General features: G+C 39.5%; 1 protein-coding gene across 1 annotated transcript in view; it reads left to right on the forward strand.

Moving 5' to 3' along the window:
• Dgki (diacylglycerol kinase iota) overlaps positions 1-21,209 on the forward strand; it is a 421,628-nt gene that overhangs the window by 370,016 nt on the left and 30,403 nt on the right. Inside the window, exon 29 of the mRNA XM_051174678.1 lies at positions 7,321-7,346. Coding sequence (XP_051030635.1) covers positions 7,321-7,346 — 26 coding nt within the window. The remainder of the gene's footprint in view (positions 1-7,320; positions 7,347-21,209) is intronic.

Raw genomic sequence — 21,209 nt, forward strand, 5'->3', positions numbered from 1 at the left:
GTCATTAAAATATATAAATGTATAAATCCTAAAGATTTAGAGCAACTCATAGGCACTCCCACAAATTTACATCCCCCAAAACCAATTACACTGCATCATGCAAGTTTATATAAGACTAGAGTAGTCATGACATCTATACTGTATCTCTAAGTTCACTGATGGAAAGTGATGAAATGGCACAAGAGGTACCACACTTTTAAAGAGCATATACCTTCATGAATTTAACCCCCCCTTTGCTATTATATCTTGTCACTTTGCCTGTAGGAAGCTGGACATGAAGTTTCCAGTGTCCTCAGGACCTGTGGCTAACCTACGTGAAAGGCTGGAGGTTTTGAATGGAAATTTGTGGATGGATGGCAGTTTAAGAATGGTCTTTGTGGGCTGGAGAGATAGCTCAGCAGTTAAAGGCTAGGCTCACAACTAAAAATATAAGAATGGTCTTTGATCTTGTGCCTTGTAACTGACAGAGTCTAGATGCAGCACTGTCCAATGCAGTAGCCAATGGTCAATATATTTCTCTTAGGTCTCATTCCCTCGGTTTCCTGTTATATCGAATAATCGTATAGAATTTAGAACAATGACACATTACAAAAGCATATAGCTCAGCAGTTCTCAACCTGTGGGTCACACCCCCTTTGAGGATTGAATGACTCTTTCATAGAGGTAATATAGCAAATATCTTGCATATCATATATTTACATTATTATCCATAACAATAGCAAAATTACAGTTATGAAATAGCAACGAAATAATTTTATGACTGGTGGTCACCACAACATGAAGAACCATGTTAAAGGGTCTCAGCATTAAATAGGTTCAGAACCACTGATACAGTTAGATAATTTCATATATTCATACTTTTCTGGTAAAAACTTGATTTCAGGGAATAAATGTAGTTCATAAGAAGTCTAGAGCTATTACCTACAGTCTTCAACACAGATTTGCTTTTCTGTTTTTTTATTTGCTTTAAAAATTCAAACATCTTTTGTTTTTGGATCTCTATGTCTATTGTTTTTATTTTTCTTCTTCTTAAATATAAAATAAAACAAAAGATTTACTAGTCAATTGCATGATCTGCTACCTAAGACAGTGCTATATTTCTCTGACCATCTCTGACATGGCTAAGGCACTATCCAGTAGAAACCATTCTGGCCCTATGTCCTTACAACCATTCTGGACCGTCCTCTGCAGTGTCCCTGAGTCTTCAATATAAGAGTTGCATTGTTGAGCCTTCAGTATAAGAGTTGCATTGTAGATGCACTCAGTGGGGCTCTGAACCCCATGCTCACTTACTCTTTGCGGTTGAGTAGCTGTGGATCGTGTTCTTTACCCAGGATCGTGCCAAGCAGCCTGGTAACCTCCATAGATGTGGATTATGGATTGTATTCCAGTCAACAGCCGGAAGGGTTCTTTCCCTTCATTCTTGCCATCATTATTGCTATTTACATGTTTTGATGATGAAGGCCACTCTAATAGGAGTAAGATCTCATGGTTTGGGCTTTGAGCTTCCATTTTCCTGATGACATAATTCTAAGCAGATTTTCCCCCCCTTTTTGTCATCTGTGTATTTTTAGAGGGTTCAATCATGACATTTTTTGCTTGCTTGAATCTTTTTTTTTCTATCTATCATTTTTCATTATACATTGCAGATTTTATCCCTTTATCAGATCATTTACAAATACTTCTTCATATTCCGTGTTATCTCCCAGTCTGTTGATTGTTTCCTTTGGTGTGTAGAGCTTTTTCAATGTGATAGAATCCCATTTGTCTGATTTTGCTTTTGTTTCTGTTTCTTTTTAGGTTCCATTTGGAAAATGTACATGCTGGTGTCATGATACTTTTCATTAATTCTTTTTCCAGTAATTTTGTGATTTGGGGGCCTTACATTTAAGTCTTTAATCCATTAGTGTTGTTTTTTTTAAATACATTTTTAATTAAACACATAGTAGTTGCACATTTATGGAAAATTGAGTTGACTCATATATAAGGAAATAACCCAATTTCATTCTGTATGTGCAGATTTCTAGTTTTCCCAGAATCACTTACCGAAGACTGTCATTTTCCCATTGGGCATTCTTGGTGCCTTTGTAGCAAGTCAGTGGGGTGAGCTATGTGTCTGTACTTACTTATGATCTTTATTCTTATTCTATTCCATTTAAATGTTTGTGCATCTATTTATGTAAAGATTGCGTGCTGTTTTGCTTACTATATCTTTGTAATGTATTTTTCTCTTTACATTTACTTTTATACATTTAAATTAAAGTAGAATTCTATCATTTAACCCTATCCCTTTCCTCCTTCTGGTGCCTTCCAGGTCCCCTCCCTCCATGTCAAATTGATAGCTCCTTCTTCTTCTCCTCCTCCTCATCTATTGTTACATGTAAATGTGTATCTATGAACAAATATATAAATACAACTTGTTCATTTTGCTTCTGTGTATATGGTTTCAGGACTGACCACTTTGTTAGGAACCAGTTAGGTGGCTCATCCATGGGAGAGGTTAACTCTCCTTCTGTAAGCAGTTATTAGTTGCCTGTAGTTCTTTATTTTGGGGTGGAACCCCCGGAAATCTCCCCTTTCTGTGTTGGTATGTCTATTGGTATTGCTATTGTTCCAGTCTTGTTTATGCATCTGTGTCAAGTCGGGTGTTGTGATGCCTCCAGCTCTGTTCATTTTGCTCAAGATTGAGTTGGGTTTCCTGAGGTCCTTTTTGAGTCTATATTAATTTTAATGTTTACAATGTATGTGAAGATGACTTTGGCACTGCATTTAGTAAGTATCTCATCTTGTATTGCCATGAACATGGCATGCCTTTCTATGTATTGTGCCTTCTGTAATGTTTGTATAGTCACACTTTTCTGTAGAAACCCCTCTTTTCTAGATAATAAACTCAGCCCCCAAGACATCTAGAGCTATTGCCTAAAACTGCCTTCAATACGCATTTACTTTTTATAATATTGCTCTAAGGATCCAAACATCTTATGTTCTGGGATCCTTATGTCTGCATTAATTTAAATACAAATTAAAATAAAAAAAGATTATCAGTAAGATGGTAGAATACTTTTAAAAGTTTTTTGTTTTGACATTTTAAATTATTTACCTCTTATTCTACTCTTCTCTTTACCATGACAACAGGTAGGCTTTTCTTTTTCTGATTCACTAGTTAAAGGCTGGGCAAGCCTGTGTTCTCTTGGGTCAGCATGGATTTCCTGACCATACATTCCTTTCTGTAATTCTCAAAGGCTCTATTTCCCTCCCAACTCACCACTCTGTTCTCTTTTTCCATTTTCAAATGTCATGCAGATTGAGTAACCATTCGTAACTCCATGCCCTCATCTTTTTAGTGTGTTCTGCTGACATTCGGATTTTTTTGTGGAGCTATGGTGGCTTTTTGATTACTTGTGATATTTTTACTCGGTAAGTTCTTCCAAGAACTTCTGGCTTGGGGTAGATAATTGCAGGAAGGTTGACTTTGGGTTGTTTGTTTTCAGACCCTTTTTTATCAGCACTCTTTTCTGGAGTTTGGTCTAACATCTCAAGAGCAGAACATCTCAGCTCAGAGCAGGGCTTTCTGCCCTGGCCTTGTGATATATAATGTAGCTGTATCTTTACAGCTTATTAAAATCATGACTGCTCTCCTGAAACGTAGTCCAGCTTTTACTATGTATTTAGTGACTCTTCTTCCTATATGGTGGTTTAGCTTATAAACATCTAGATTACTAAAAGATGTTTTTATTGGTTTCCATCCTCATTATTTTTCATGGTTTTCAAAGAGAATAAAAAAAACAGACATTTGTATTTTTCCTTCTTGACATGGAAGTTTAACAGTAACCCCTGGGTTTATCTTCTCTATGTTCTCTTTAGATCATTCAAAAATAGAAACCAGAACATGTGACTTTCAAACATTTTTTTTTAAATTTATTTTAGTAAGTAAATTCCAGACGCTTGAAAATAGATTTATAGGCTCCATATGGAAAGGCCCCAACTCCCCCAGCCATGAGTTTTACCGTTTCTTTGCATTTCAGCAGTACTTTTATTTATGTTTCTGATAACGTCTATGAAATTTAAGTTCTGGCTGCTTTATATACACCTCGCTTCTGTCTAGAATTTTTCTCTCACTTACTTAATGAGCTCTTATTAATTCCCTAAAGCTGGGGCAAAATGGTTTTGACCTTTTGAGTTTGTTTTATTCTTGGGGACATGACCGATCTCTCTGCACTGTTAACCTTTTTATGACCTGCATATTTTTTTATTGCTATACTTTTCACTATGGTATAAGCATTTATTTTTCTATACCACTATGTTATAAGCAGGTTTTTTTTATTCTTCACTAGATTATGACTTTTCTTGTATTGTCCTTTGTTTCTCCATGACTTCATGTGGGGCAAACATTTGGGGCCTTGACTCACTCATTCAATTAATATGAATTAAAAGACTCCACATGAATGATAACAATTTAGGTTTGATAAAAACAGAATAATAGTTTTTAAGTGTAGTCTTTGAATTCTTATTTTGGTCTTTTTGGTGTTGTCTTTTTTTTTTCCTCAGTTGCCTGTATTTGAATGAAATAACAATGTAAATAGTTCCAAGCAAGCAATAACATATACCAAAAACACGTATATTCTGTAGATCATAATGAAGACTAGTGATTAGGACAACTATGAGAGGAACTCTACATTGCTGAGTTAGGAAATGTTAGGAATAGTTCACACTGTGAAGGTAGCTTCTAGATCTGAGATTGTGTACTTGAAGGGAGTTAAACAAGTTCAGTCTCTTATCTCTCAGGCATGGAGGGAGTGTACGTAGAAAGCCTTACTGTGTTCCTCAGCTGTCACAAAGAAAATCCATCCCTGGGATTCAACTTCTGTTTCAAAAATAACTGCCTTTTTCTGCTCATTGCAGGGTATTCCTGCTCTCATTACTGAGTTCTGTGAAACCTTGTATGCCTGTTTCCAACATAAATGGATGATGTGCTTGTCTCCGTAGTATAATCTAGTGATGTTTTGCAGTGAAAGGTGAAATGTCGAGTGAGGGCTGAAATACTCCATATGTCTTCAAATTACACAAGTCCAGGGGTGTGGGAGACATTCAGCCACAGAAATTCAACTTGACTAATCCTTGCAAAACACTCTGAAATGGATAGTTCGTCTTCGCTGCCTGGTCATACTTTAGAATGCACCCCCATGGGACTTTAATGGAGCCATCTGGACTTTTTCAGATTTAGTATTAAATGTTTTGCAGAGAGGCAGAAAAGACTGTGTTCTCAGAGCTCCTACCTGAGACACTCGGGAGGCCGTGGGCATGGGTTTCTCTTTGTTCTCATTCTCTATCAGAAATTAATTATAAATAGTGTTTGCTTACTTTTCATAAAACGTCAGAAGTGAAGATGTTCATTTGTTGCTGACTCACTTCTCATGCCCCAGGAAACTTCATTAGCGCGTGTTGTTTCCAATCTGTGTTCATTAGAATCACCCTTTAATTCCATTTACCTTCTTTCTATTCAATGCACTTCTCACTTATTTTTTTCCCCTGGTAAAGCAGATTTGGGTATCCCTATTGCTGGATGTCTTAAGCATCTTTTGGCTTTAAGGATGCTCATTCCAAAGCTCCCTTTATCCTTGATGGCTCAGAAGCAGACAGTTCTTAAGGTTGTTTGATGGTAGTAGGATCGTGTTTGAAGATCTTTAAAATATATCTGGTTCTGAATACCAGGCTGGTGGTACTGAAATCCATTCAACTCAACAAATGCGAAGCCAGGTCCTGCTTTTTCTAACTATGATGTGCTTCTACATTGCCAGGAGGTAATTACCTACAAAGACCAGCGTGTTGCACAAAATCTGGGAACTTTAAGAGGCACATAAATCAGTTTCAACAGGGGAGGCTGCTTCTTGGGTTAGTGATTTGTCAATTTCTGTTCATCATTCATCTAGTTTATTTGCCTCGTAAACACATGCCCCCCCCCATCAAGTCTTGGGACTCTTTCACATGCAAAATTCTACTTGAAAAGGCTCATGAAATGGGTTAGCACTTTTCACTAATGGATGTTTACATTTTCTTTCCATCACTACCATGCACGCAACCATTGCTGTATACTCACAACATAAAAACTTAAATTGTTCATCAGTAGATCAAGGGAAGCAGTTGCATCCTCAAGTTGTTTAACATTGCTTTAACAACTATTACATCTTTGAATGTGTACTCCCTTTAAAGTTTCTCACTCATGTCTTATGAATAGCAATGATAGCTTACCTAACTACATGTGCTTACATCTTCACTTATCATGAGTTACCACACTAATGGCTGTGATGGACCAGCTAGTAAGAGAAAAGGATAGAGTGTATCTACAGGAAGCATGGGATTTCTTCCTCTTACCTTCTAGCTTCTAAGAATTCTACTACATCATGTGTTTCTCATCAGTCAATACTTCATGTTCAAGGTGGTCATTGTCAACATATCTCACACAGGTGTTGACTGAGGGGAAAATAGAGCTAAATTTATAGGCGATATGTAAAAGTTATTGGTTTATTAAGTTTGTGAAGCCCCAGGGTTTTGTGTTGTGTATTGTTTTGTCTCATTCTGATTCTCAGAGATTTGGCAATATTAAGCCACACATTAAATACACACATTAAATTCTGTGAAGAATGGAAACAAAAGCTAATGATGGTAGTGCATTCATTTTCTTTTATTTCTGTTTCATCTTTTGTTTTTTTTTTTTTTTTTTTTTTGTGCATAAAATCTAGCATACATTTGTGTTCCTGGATTTGTTCTAGGTGTTTGGCCTTGGACATTAGGTTTCATTTGATAACATATTTCAACAAATTTCTCATTTTTTAAAGATAGATTCAGACTTAATTAAATTTGTTTCAGCCCTGTGACACCATACCTAAGCTGATGACATTATATAATATAATGACATAATAATCAACCAATCCAGATAATATAGAATGTCTTTTAACAAGTACTTTTATCACATTGCCTACTATTCTGAGTTTCTCCTTAACTAACTTTTTCTTAAGACTTACTTATTATTTTTTATTTTATGTGTTTGAATGTTTCACTTGCGTGTATGTATGTGCACCATGTATGTGCTTGGTACTCATGGAGGCCACAAGGTTTCAGATCACCTGGAACTAGGTTTAAGGATGGCTATGAGTCACCACATGGAGGGTGGGACCCAAGCCTAGGTGCTTTGTAGGAATAACAAGTGCTTTTAACCACTGAACCATCTCTCCAGCCCCACCTATATAATTTCTATAAAATTATGTATACTTACTACTATCATTTGTCATATATTTATCATGTTTATATTATCTTTTTTAGGTCACCAGTCTCTTCAGAAGATCATGGTAAGAACATGTCATTTTTATACTGAATTATGCACTCAAAAATTTGTCCTCACTGTCAAGAGCAGAAAATTATTAAGGAAGTCTCTCTAGGATGTTGACCCTGTAGTTTTGTTTTTTAGTGTAAGTTGTGAAACCCTTTTAAAAACACTCTCCACAGAAGCTGAGTTTGATATCTGATGTTATTTTCTAATCCCTTGTAACCATTTTAGTTGACAAGCACTATGACATTAATGTCTTCGGTCTGGTCTCTGTCCAGACATCACAAACATTGTACCATTTTCTAGGTAAGCATGTATTTTCTGTGAGTCTGATTTTCACCTCTAAAATGAGGAGGTGTTGTAGGAGATACCTGCCAAATCCCTTCTGGATGGTGAGGTCGCATCTCTGTATACAGCCATTGGCAGAGTGCTTTAGGTCTGAGACGGAGCTGCTTGGCAAGTGAACGAACCGTTACTCAGTTGGGATGAATTCTACTTATTTTAAGAGAAAGGTGCTTCATTGAAAGGACAAGACATCTAATTATGTCATTTCTAACCATTGTTTACTTATTCCAGCAGTCACTCAAATTGTTTGTCAGGTGGCTATATACTTCACAAATAATCGGTATTCAGGATTAGCTGAGGGCTTGCTGATGTCCCTCTTTCTTAGACTTTTGAGATTGTCCCATAAACATAACCCACACCTGTAGATTACTGCTTTCCAGTTGACTGAGTGTATACAGCACCTTTCACATATAGGATGAACACTTTGCAACAGATCCAAAATTGTGGTTGGATTTTTGATATTGTATTTGAAAACAAGGTCTAAAAGGACTAAAGATGGAATCTTCATCTTCCTCTATTGCTTATTGTTATTTCCCCCACCTTTTCCCATACCCCTGTCAATAACCTGAATTCCAGGCATATGATTATATGATTATGTATCTGGTTTCTGGATCCCCCCTTGTTAACTTTTATCTTTTTTTTTTTTTTTTTTTGCATCTCCTGCTTTCATTCTTGCTATTTCCTAGAAGGAAATGACTTCTTTTTATATGTAGAATGTAGATGGTTTCTGCTCACCTTTTATCATCTTCTGTGAGGAAGGCTTTCTGGTCCACTTATTGTGACATATCTTTTTCTAAGCCTAACACACAAATATGAAGCTTTCCCTAATTGGCCCTTCAGACTGAATTTCTTTGATATAGTGTCCAACAACAAGCAAACTTAAAAATGTACTTATTAAGTGAATGAATTAAGGAAATGGAGAGGAGGGTCCCTCCTACTGCTACATTATGGAGTCTATCCTAATATTGGAACAAAGCTGTGTCATGGTCTCTAAAAAATTGTAGGGAAAATTATGTTCAAGGCCCATTAAGTCAGAATTAGGTAATCAACCACCTAATGGTAAACTGTTATTGCATGCTATTTCGCTGATTGTTGCTGGTATGAATAGGATTTTGATTGTATATTTATAAGTCCTTCAGTTTCCACATCCAAATGATAAACTAGAAATGTGTGTTTGCCTTTGTTTTGAATTGTTTTACCCTTAATAACCTTTGGCTGATTTTGTCTTCTTATCCATAAGAGTAAAACCTCTATTCAAGGGGCAGGGATTCTAAAGTAAAGTTCTGCAATCCACTAAGACTTCTTAAGGGGTTAGGAGAGATCCCTACACATATGTTAGGCCCTCGCAAAGATATGAAAGGTAATCCCTGCTCAAACAACTTGCTCTTAGAAGTAAGAGTATTTTAACAACTATTAAATGTGATTCATTAAGGAACTGCTATGCAAATTAGATGAGTATTGTGCATTATATATTTATACCTCTTTGTCTCCTGCAACTTCTAAAAATAATTTAAACATGCGTGCTGATTTACCTATGCCGTCTAATTGCTCATCATCTACTAATCTGCATCCTTAGGGAAATACTTTTTACATGTTTTTTTATTGTTATGATTTTCTATCTAGCATGCACTGTTTCCTTACCTTTATGTATTTTTTTGAATTAATACTTAATGTGGCCATCCTAGAACATCTTCAATTTTACACAACCACTCTTGTGTAACATTTGTCTGCTGGAATGACATTGGAATGCATCTGTAAGAGAGGTGAATCAAGTTTTTTCCAATTTATTCTAGAAGAATTGAGGCATGTCTTATGAAACCAGAATATAAAAGTCTGTGCCCTTCAGTGTTCCCTTTTGTTCCTTTTCCACCAACCATCCCATTTCCCCCAGTAACAGCTGCTCCCATCTGCTATTTCTGAAACAGAATTCATTCTTGCAGAAACCAACATAGGAAGTCCCATAGCTCTGTGGTCCATTTTCCGTCCGTACAGGTTCCCTTCAGAGAGCACTTGGGTGTGTCCACCTCACTCTTTCATTCTGCTTGTCTGTGCACTGGGGCTCTTCATACCCATTCTGTGTACCTTCTGCAGAAATGACCTTTCAGCTTGTTATAGGCACCCAAACACCATGTCCTTACATTTCGCCATCCAGGCAGTGTGAGACAAAATGTAGGCTTGGTTGACCTTCGCTCCCCAAAGCATAGAGGTTGGACGTGCTGGAACATGTACCCAACCCCAGCTACTCAGGAGGGGAGGAGAAGGAATTATAATTTGGGGGCCAGCAAAGACAACCAAACAAACAGAAAACCAAGAAAAGTTTAAGACTATAGTGGCCAACAGAGAGAATTCTTTTAACTTTACCTACAAACATTAACTTTTCACTGGAAACCTTCATTTTTTACATTAGACTGAGGAAGAACAAAATGTCTATTACATAATTTTTAGTCCCCAAGTAAAGAGTGGGTTCAGTATTAGATGAGTGGTCATATAAGATTGCCAACACTAGGTATAGACGGTACATATATTATTTTTATGTTCATAACAGTATTAAGGTCTTTGAGAGTAGAAGTTAAAATGTATTGAGCACTTACTCAGGACTGTGCAAACACACTTTAACTGCATCATCCCATTCCCTTGTTAGGTAACAGTCTACAGGGCATGCATCATCCTAACTTTGTAGCTGGGGAATCGAGTCCCTAAATAACTGGCTTGATATCACATAACTACTAAGTGGGGAGTTAATTTAAACCTAGACTCAATATCCAAACCATCTTTTTTTTTTTTTTTTTAACTTTACTAGATTGCTAGGAAAACAAAGGAATGATTGTCAGCATTAAGGTAAATTGACAGAACTATTGAGAGGGGAGAAAAATTCCTTCCATCTAGCAAGAGTTTATTTACTGCTGTGTAAGTAATTTCTTTTTAATGACAAAAGAAAACTGAATAAAAAAAATTACGAATTCTCCCTCCTGCTGGGAACGATTTGTCCCTGTAGAAATAGTGAAATACCGATGTCACATTTTCTCATAATTAGTTAGCTGAGTGAAACCTATGCTGCAGGGAAGCCTGCCATGTGATTCCCAGGGGGAACATTATGTTTTAATGCAACATCTGGAAGCTGGCGTCCCGCTCCATCAGAAGATAAGCTTGGCCGTGATTGATGGCCCTGTCCTCCGAGTCTTCCCCCCATTTAGTGCCTCATACTTCATCATCTCAGTTGCAGCTGAAGTCGCCTCCTCCAGCCCCAGCAGCTTCTCAAGCCCTAACTAAGCTCTTGGGTCCTCCTTTGTTCTTCGCATGTTGGCTTTCCAAGCCTCCCAGAATGCTGTTCCTAGAGCCACTACCTGTATGAGCATACCGAGGGGCATTTTCCAATGAATGTCTGTCCTGGTGTAGAATGGGAGAGACTCTTTGCCAGCCATACATTTGACAGAGGATTAATATCCAGAATATATAAAGAACTGAAAAGAGTAACAAATAGTTTTTAAAAGAAAGGAAGGAAGAAAAGAAGAGAGGAAGGAAGGAAGGAAGGAAGGAAGGAAGGAAGGAAGGACTCATCAAAAAATGGGCCCAGGACCTGAATAGAGAATTCGCAGAAGAGGAGGAGGAGGAGAAGAAGAAGAAAATGGTACACCATAAAACGCATCACTAGACTGTTAAAAGACACCAATAAGCTACTTGATTCCCCAGCAGCATCTGATTGGCCCGCTCGTTACATACACACATACACACACACACACACACACACACACACACACACACACACACGCGCGCACACACACACACACACACACACACGCACGCACAGCTCCTGTGGCACATTTCCGTTGCCACAGACAAGAATGGAAGTGACCAGTCTGGAAAATGTAACGACCATGGTCACAAGCACCAAATCTGTGGGTCAGGCTGGGAGCTGACCTCACGTTATAGTATTGACAATTACATACATGGTTATATGGTACAAAACCCTTTGAGATATCAAAATCTATCCCTTGTTAGTTCATTTGTCTGGGTTTTGATTTTTGTTTTCACTTTTACATTTATGTGTGGGTGGGGTAGGGGTGGGTGTGCACGAGTGTGCACATGTGTGCACATCTGTATCCTGCAAGGTACAAGGAGAGGCCAGAGAACAACTTGCAGGAGTCAGTTCTTTCCTACTCTGTGGGTTCCAGGGATTGAACTCAGGCTGTCAGGAGTCTTTATCTACTAAACCATCTCACTGGCCCTTAACTCATCTTTCTTCTCTTTGTGTGTGCGCCACTGTGAGTGAACACAGGGGCTCTGTGTGTGCTAGGCAAGTACCCCACCTCAAGCTGCATTCCCTGCCCTCTGTTTTTACATCCTGTCTTGGCCGGGTTGGCCCTGAGCTGTCTATGTAGCCCAGGTAGGATGGGACTGCAGCCCTCCCGTGTTGGCCTCCTGAGCAACTAGGATTCCAGGGCTCTGCTCTTAGTCTTGATAGTTTTTCCTAACATGAGTATAAACCCATTTGCATACTAAAGTAGTTAATAATATATATAAAAATATCTAGCTGCTTATTTCAAATAACTAAAGCAACCGTTGCGAGCCATTTCCTGGTTTAAAGAAATGAAATGTACGTAACCTGAGAGCGTCAGGTTGTCTGCCTTTCTGACTATATTAACTCCCCTACCTTTCAGGGTAACTGCCTTTTCCTCCTCAGTCATATCATTTCATTTTGTTTTACTACATACATGTATTCCCCACATGTGGACCTATGTGTGATTGTACACACATATGTATGTGTGATGGTACACAGGTATGTATGTGTGTACAGACAGTTTTGCCCACTTTAAATCTTCACAAGATGAATCAGGCTCCACAGTTTTCTGTGATTTGGTGTGGACCTTTGCATTTTTAAAAATAATATTTTGTTTGATCTTTCATATATTTATACAGTGTATGTTCAGTGTACCCACTCACCATGACATCCTTCTGGCTTTCCCTAGAGCTCTTCGCTGTTCCCCTCACAGCTTCCTGTCCTTTCTTTATATTGTTATTAATAGAATAAATAATCCTGAGTGCAGTTAATCAGTGCTGGCCGTAGGTATGTGGCCATCCAGTGAGGAACGGGCGTAGCCATGCTCTCCCTCCCTCAGAAGAAGCCACCAGCTGACCACAGCTCCTCTGCTAAAGGTCTAAGGGTGGGGTTTCTGGAGCCCCCTCCCCTATCAAGGATAGTATGTTTACTGGCTGGATCTTGTGTGGGTAAACACAGCCGCTATGAGCTATTATGTGCAGCCTCCCTGTGGTCTCCAGAAGACTGCATTTCCAAGCTTTCCTTCTCATCCTCCGGCTGTCTTTCTGCCCCCTCTTCCAAAATATCGCCCTGAGGCTTAGATACAAGGGAGAAAGTTGATGCAGATGGCCCAGCCTCAGCTGAACATGCATGGTCGCTCATACTCAGCACCTTGACTCTACAGAACACTACCAATTGCAAAAAGAAGCTTCTCTCACCAAAGTTGAGAGCAGCCCAGTCTGTGAGTACAAGCATAAATTTACAGAAGGCATGGCCACTTAGCAAGGCAGCAACAATAGATTACCCCTAGGGCCCTATAATTTCCCAGTCAGGGGCTTCATAAGTTGAACCATACTGTATGCACTTTTGTGATTCGTCTTTGATGGGTGTCATGCTTATCTTGTTCATTCATCACATCGTATAACGTTCTACTGTATGGATACGTAGTAATTTTGTAAGTGTAATCTGCCATCGATAAATGCTTATACAGATTACAGAGTTTAGGTTTTGGAAAATACTACCACTATGGATGTTCTTTTCCACAGCTCCTTCTGGTGTCCTTGTGTGAGAATTCCTTTACTGTTTAAGACTCTTGATGGCGATGTCTTAGTTCGGTGGTGGGTTGTACACACCTTCAGCCTTTCAAGTAAATGGAGTAAGTGGTTGTCCACACGTGTGCTCTCGGCCTCTGACTTCCACTAACCCACCCAGCTGATGCTTAAAGTTAATGCATTAAAGAGTAGTTGCCAGTCTCATGGAGGTGTGACCTTGTATCTTGTGATAAAACGTATTTTTTGTTCAGTATTTACACGTTGGTAGAGCATCTTTTCATGTATGTATAAGCCACTGTGATTTTAATCTATGAAATGTTTCATTTTGTCGTTGGCCTAACTGCTCTCCCTTTGGATTGCCTGTTTCTTCTTCTTTCTCCTTCCTTCCTTCCTTCCTTCCTTCCTTCCTTCCTTCCTTCCTTCCTCTCTTCTTCTCCTTTTTCTTCTTCTTCTCCTTCTTCTTCTTTTTTGAGACAGATGATTCCATAAACATAGTTTTGATTGTTATGGATACATATTTTACTTCTCCCTGTTATAAATTTCCTTCAGCTTGTGGGTTACATTTTAAAGTTCCTTTGAGTTTCATCCAACAGACAGATGTTCACTATTTTAAAATATTTCAAACTATTAGTATTTTCCTGTCATTGATGTCTTTTGGATGTTTTAAAGAATTGTATAGTACAAAGTTAGGGTGCATTTTGCTTTGTCTTTTATTGCTTGAGAATTCATATAAGCATATAATGTGTTTTGATCAAACCCATCCAACTCTTCTCCAACTCCAACAGTACCACCACCACCTTCCTCTCACACGTTCATGTACTCATATTAAAGTCCAAGGGGTCCACTTAGTGCTGTCAGTAATGCGTGTCCCTCTACCAGAGCATCCACAACCATTGGGGGGAGGGTATCCATATGTGAGAACGCCTATTTCATTTATTACCTACTTCTTTCACTGGTTTATAAAGCCTGTTCTGTCTTCTTATCTTGTCCTTTTTTTATTTTAATTTACATTTTGTGACCTGCTTTTTAAAAGTAGAATAATTCTTATTAGATATAGAATGCCTGGTTTACATAGCAAAATTGCAAACACACAAAGTATAAAATTACAAACAATGAAAAATTCAGAGGAAAAAATATAAACCAACCAACACAAACATAGGGTTGACTTGATGACATAAAATTATATGAACAAAAAGCTGCATACATCATAATCAAAGGGCTTGGAAATTATGGAGTCATTTTCAACTGGTTACAGAGAAATTATTACTACCATGAATCTTTTCTTTCATGTATTTTTGGTATTTCATGCATGTGTACCATATTTATATCATTTTCATCTCTCCCTCTCCCCCAAATCCTCCCTGTTCCCTACCACTTCCTCTCAAATTCATAATCTTGTTTTAAATTGTTATATATGTGTGTACTGTGTGTGTAACTAGGCACATTGTGTGTGTATATATATATATATATACACACACACATACACACACACACACACACACACACACACACACACTATACTATGAGTACAACCTGCTGAGTCTATTTACTTCTATGTGTTTAGAGCTGACTGCTTAGGGTGAGATTACCTATCATATCAGGTGGCTCAGCCTTGGAGAAGACTGATTCTCTCTCAGCATCTACCGATTGCCTACAGGTCTTCAACTAGCAGTAAGGCTTTGTGAGAGCTCCCCACATCCATGTCAGCTCATCAGTGTGTGGTCATTGTGCTGGTCTTGTTTAGGTGACTGTATCATTGAGATTTAATGGGTGCAGAGGACATTGCATCTCAAAGGGCCTGGTCATCTGGTTCTTAGAATCTTTCTGTCCTTTCTTCAGTGTTCCCTTAGACTTAGGTGTTGTGTTGTAGATAGATCAAATGAGCTTGAGCACTCCATGGTCTATCCATTTTGACCAGTTGTTGATTTTTTGCAATGTTCTCCATGTGTTGCAAAAAAAAAAAAAAAAAAAAAAGTTTTTTTTGTTCTTTGTTTTGTTTTTTATGTGAAGAGTGAGAACTAAACTCAACTGTGGGTATAAATAAAAGTATTAAGAATGCATTCAGAAATTACACTGGTTTGGGAACACAGCAGTTCTATGTTCTCCTCTAGGGTCCATGATCTCACCAGCCACAGGTAATTAGCTAGGTTTACGGTACCAGGCATGGATTTCTTCCCATTTAATAGATCCCAAGTCTAATTAGATAACTGTTGGTAACTCACAAGAAATAAATGTCAATATTGTAATGGATTTTCTCATTTGTTTTATTGACCAATATGTCTGTTACTTTTTAAAAGGCTTATTTATATTATATACATGAGTATTTTGCCTTCATGTATTTATACACATTCCATGGGAGCCCAGTGCCTACCAGAGGTCAGGAGAGGGCATCTGATCCTGTGGAACTGGAGTTACAGACGCTCGTGAGTTGCCAGGAGGGTGCTGGGAAGTGAACGTGGTCCTCTGCACTCCTAACTGCTGAACTGTCCCACTGACGCCAGCACAACTGTCCTTATGCCAAAGCCACATGACGGTCTCAATTGTCCTGACAATGTTATAGGTCCTAAAATCTGAGAGAGGGTAAACAGACTCGTTCAGAGCGACTTAGTCACAGTAGCCTTTTTACTTATAGAAGATTTAAAAGCAGTTTGTCATACTCTGCATTAAAATTTCATGGACAGTCTGGAGAGATGGCTTGGCTCAGTAGTTAAGAGTGAGGGCTGCTGTTCCCAAGGACCTGAGCTGGGATTCTGGCCCCCACGTCACCTGGGCCACACTGAAAGCAACTTCAGCTCCAGGAGATCTAGCATCTTCTTGCTTTCACAGTAACCTGCACATAAGTCACACAGAGAAAAGATCTTCAGGTTTTTTTTTTTTTTTTTTTCCCATGAATGTCATGTGAGTTTTTAAGTGAGCACGGAGAAGAATAATGTCTTTATGTCAAAAGGCCTTCAGTTTCTAGTTGTATCTCTTTACATATGTTTGGGTATCAGTAGTATTTTATAGTCTCATCATCTTCTATTTCTAGGTACTTTATATCATTAGTGACACTTCACGTGCTGTGGTTTTAAAGTTGCAGTTTCTGTTTTTGTTTTGTTTGTTTGTTTGTTTGTTTGTTTTGTTTTCTGCTGGCATACTGCAGTGCAGTTGACTTTTAAAAGTGTGTGTTCATATCAAGAGTCCTGTTATCCTTTAACTTCACACTCTTTACATGAAGGGCCTTTCTGCAGGGAAATACTCCCATATAGGCAGCATCATCAACAAATACTGGGAATCTCACTCTACTCACTCCCATCATTGTGCTTTTGTTTGTAATTTTCTGTTCCTATTCACACTGACGCAGAACTGAATAGGTAGGTGTTCATCGCGAATCTTGTGGTGCGAAGATGAATGTCACCTATACCTTCCACTAAGTTGGCACTTGAATGCTCCATGACCTCAGTGTGGGTGGTGGCAACTGACTGTAGCTATTTTAAATCTTGTCTTTCATTTTCAAATTTAACACACAATGAAAATTTCATTCGTTATCTTCTTTTTCATCTTTTTTTTTTTCTCCTTCACCTGTTAACCTCATCCATCTCAGTGATTGTTTCCACCACCCCCTCCCATGGAAACCAGTATCATATTCATGAAAAGAACTGAAACCGATTATCACATTCATCTCCTTTACATGGTGCTTAGTTCTCCATTTGCTAATAATTTATCTGACGTCTGTGTTCATGGGTATGGCTGGCCTTTTCATTTCTTTTCAATTTTTCTATTTTCACTTATTAGTGACTATTATACTACTGCTTTCTCCATCCAATGGATGAAAAATGCATTATCCTTTTCTAACCACTGAGATACTTCACCAAACCTTTGAATCATCTATTTCTAGAATACTTTACTCATCCTACTATTTCTGTTTCACAGACGAGGCATCTAAGACAAAAACCTACTGAGTATCTTGTCCGAGATCCCAGGCATAGTTAATGAGGGTTGGAACAAGGATGCAGACTGAGCAATCAGGATCTAAGACTAACTCTGGGTCAACTCTCTGGATGGCATGCTGGAGGCACATCCTCTCTCCCGAGCTTTCCTTGCCACAATTCTGTTTCTAAAATTAAGGCATTAAAGTTGGTATCCGGTGGAACCTGGTCTTTAAAGATGAAGAAGTGCTCCTTTTCACATACCTTGGCATTGAAAAATTTCCGTTTTCCCATCCCCATACCTCATAATTAGAGAAAGAGGAGCCCCATTTCCTGCCGGTGGCCCTCAGAATTGTTGACATGGAGCTTTTCCTTCAGGAACTGGCAGGATAAAGGAGACATCCTCATGACTAGACGAGTGGAATAAACTGAGGACGGGAGATGCGTTCCCCTTTCCTGTAAGTTGCTTATTAGTAAAACATGGCAAGTGGAGATACAGATGGAAACATCTGCAGCCTTGAATTGCCTGCTAGGGACAGCTTACCACATTGGCCTCCACCATATGCGAGCTACAGTGACTTTGGTCTAGCTGATACTGAGTTGCTAGAGGATATTTTCCCCCATACCCAGCTTCTTACCCTTTAATCCCCCATTGGTTTTCTAATTAGAATCAAACTTTGTAGAGCTTGCATTTAGGGCTGATCCCAGTTTCATTTCTGTTGCTTTCACAAGTAATTTCTATTCCTTTGCTTACAGACACCCTCTGGATCCCAATTCCCCGGGCTTCATTCAGCCATAGCTTCCATCACCTTCCACTGTTCCTCTGGAAGACCACCTTCTTTGTCTTTTATTCTGCACTCCCCTCTGTACTTATTAATTCCTGTGTGTTGGAGCCACCTCAGGAGCCTAAGGACAAGCAAAAATAAATTTCCCTCACAGCTTAAATGCTTGGGCTTTCTCCTTATTCTTTCGCTGGCTTTTAAAAATGTATTCCTTTAAAAAACATTTCCTCTTGAGCGGTGTTGCATTTAATTGACTCTAAGCCCAATGAATAAAGACATTGCCCTGTTCTCTGCAATGCCCTGGCACAGAACCGAATTCCTCTATTCAAGCCTCACTGTTAAATTTGCTGCCCTCGGTGGTGTTGGCAAACAGAAACTTCCAGGGCACATCTTTGAATCCTACTGCAGCCTCATTAATGCTGTCCCCTGTGGTAGAAGATAGGTCAGCCCTGGTCCTTTTCCAAAGAGATTCAGTTACTAATGTACTGAGAAGATGGCCTTTTGCAGTGGTTTCCACGGGCATCCTCCAAAGGCTGTGTGAAAAGGACGAAATGGAAACTATAGCGCACCCACCCCTATTGCCCTCCACCCCCCCCCCAAATCCCTGGAAAATAGATTATCTGCTTCTGATTAAAAATAAAGCATGGGAACAAAACATCTCCCCTCTAGGGTTCCCAAAATCTGGTTAATGTTATTTTGTATGTGTTCTGACCCTACTACGCTCCCCCCCCCCCTCCTCTTAACGGTAACCGTACGATCCTTTTGAACCTTTTGGTTTCTTTGCAGTGCTTTGTTGGAGATAATTATCTAACTATCTGTGAAGGGCTGATTGTTGAGTGTGCTGTGGGAGGGACAGCCAGTTCTTTCTCCTAAGATTGACTCACAACTGTGCTATGGATCACCCCTTCTGGCGCAGAGGATAGTTAAAGGAATGTTTTGAAACTACTAAAAGTAAGAAAGAGGCAGGAAGATGGAGAGTTTGGAAGGGTAGAGCTGACCTCCTGGATTGTGTTTACACGGAAGGATAGGATCAAAGGCCATCAAATGAAGTGATGTGTCCAGAACAAATGGTTATCATAGAGCCCACTACCCCCCATAGAACAAATAGTTATCATAGAGCCCACTACCCCCTAGAACAAATAGTTATCATAGAGCCCACTACCCCCATAGAACAAATGGTTATCATAGAGCCCACTACCCCCCATAGAACAAATAGTTATCATAGAGCCCACTATCCCCATAGAACAAATAGTTATCATAGAGCCCACTACCCCCATAGAACAAATAGTTATCATAGAGCCCACTGCCCCCATAGAACAAATAGTTATCATAGAGCCCACTGCCCCCATAGAACAAATAGTTATCATAGAGCCCACTACCCCCCATAGAACAAATAGTTATCATAGAGCCCACTACCCCCCATAGCACAAATAGTTATCATAGAGCCCACTACCCCCATAGAACAAATAGTTATCATAGAGCCCACTACCCCCCCATAGAACAAATAGTTATCATAGAGCCCACTACCCCCCCATAGAACAAATAGTTATCATAGAGCCCACTACCCCCCCATAGAACAAATAGTTATCATAGAGCCCACTACCCCCATAGAACAAATAGTTATCATAGAGCCCACTACCCCCCCATAGAACAAATAGTTATCATAGAGCCCACTACCCCCCCATAGAACAAATAGTTATCATAGAGCCCACTACCCCCCATAGCACAAATAGTTATCATAGATCCCACTACCCCCTAGAACAAATAGTTATCATAGAGCCCACTACCCCCATAGAACAAATAGTTATCATAGGCCCACTCCCCCCCATAGAACAAATAGTTATCATAGAGCCCACTACCCCCCCCATAGAACAAATAGTTATCATAGAGCCCACTACCCCCCCATAGAACAAATAGTTATCATAGAGCCCACTACCCCCATAGAACAAATAGTTATCATAGAGCCCACTACCCCCCCATAGAACAAATAGTTATCATAGAGCCCACTACCCCCCCATAGAACAAATAGTTATCATAGAGCCCACTACCCCCCATAGAACAAATAGTTATCATAGAGCCCACTGCCCCCATAGAACAAATAGTTATCATAGAGCCCACTGCCCCCATAGAACAAATAGTTATCATAGAGCCCACTGCCCCCATAGAACAAATAGTTATCATAGAGCCCACTACCCCCCATAGAACAAATAGTTATCATAGAGCCCACTACCCCCCATAGAACAAATAGTTATCATAGAGCCCACTGCCCCCATAGAACAAATAGTTATCATAGAGCCCACTACCCATAGAACAAATAGTTATCATAGAGCCCACTACCCCCCCCATAGAAAAGTGAGCCTGGCTTTTCTAAAGAAAGTGTGGGTGCTCTGAGCCTTGGGTTTATTAAAGCTTTTGATGTGTTTATGGCTCTCACATGAAAACATGTAACTTGACACGTTGATGTCCAGTATAGCCATGGCGCTAGGGTTGACACAGTGGCAGCTGTAGTCATGTACTCCTCAGTGAGGGTAAATGTCATTGCATTTCCATCCTCCCTTGTAATTGAAATCCTAATACTCTAAGAAAACTCTGGTGCGCTCTACCTAAAGCTGGTTTACTCATCCCTCTTGAAGTGGCTAGGTTCCCTGAATCATTATGATAATTAAGTGGGAAAAAAAAGAGAAATAAAAGAAAGGACATGACTGGTCCTAGGTATGGCGCAGACAGTTTATTATAGATATGTGGGAGTGTACACTCAGAGGCAGGGACCTCTGTGGGAGCCCAGAGTGGACGTGACTAGACTGAGCTGTGCCATGTGAGGATGGGGAGAGGGGATCCAGGTGCAGCAACCAGGGAGCCCAAAGCTACAAAAAGAGCTGGTAACCCAATATGGTTGGATGATGGATGGAAGAACAGCCCAGGCCTCTGGGCCAGAAAGTTCGGGATAGGGGGTAGAGTTTGCCAGCCAGGAGGGCCCTGTAACAGGTAGGGAATGAGGGATGTGTGTGTGTGGGGGGGACCTGGAGGCCAGAGGCTTCTTTG

Source organism: Phodopus roborovskii, unplaced genomic scaffold (genome assembly GCF_943737965.1).
Source record: "Phodopus roborovskii unplaced genomic scaffold, PHOROB, whole genome shotgun sequence".
Lineage (NCBI taxonomy): Eukaryota > Metazoa > Chordata > Mammalia > Rodentia > Cricetidae > Phodopus > Phodopus roborovskii.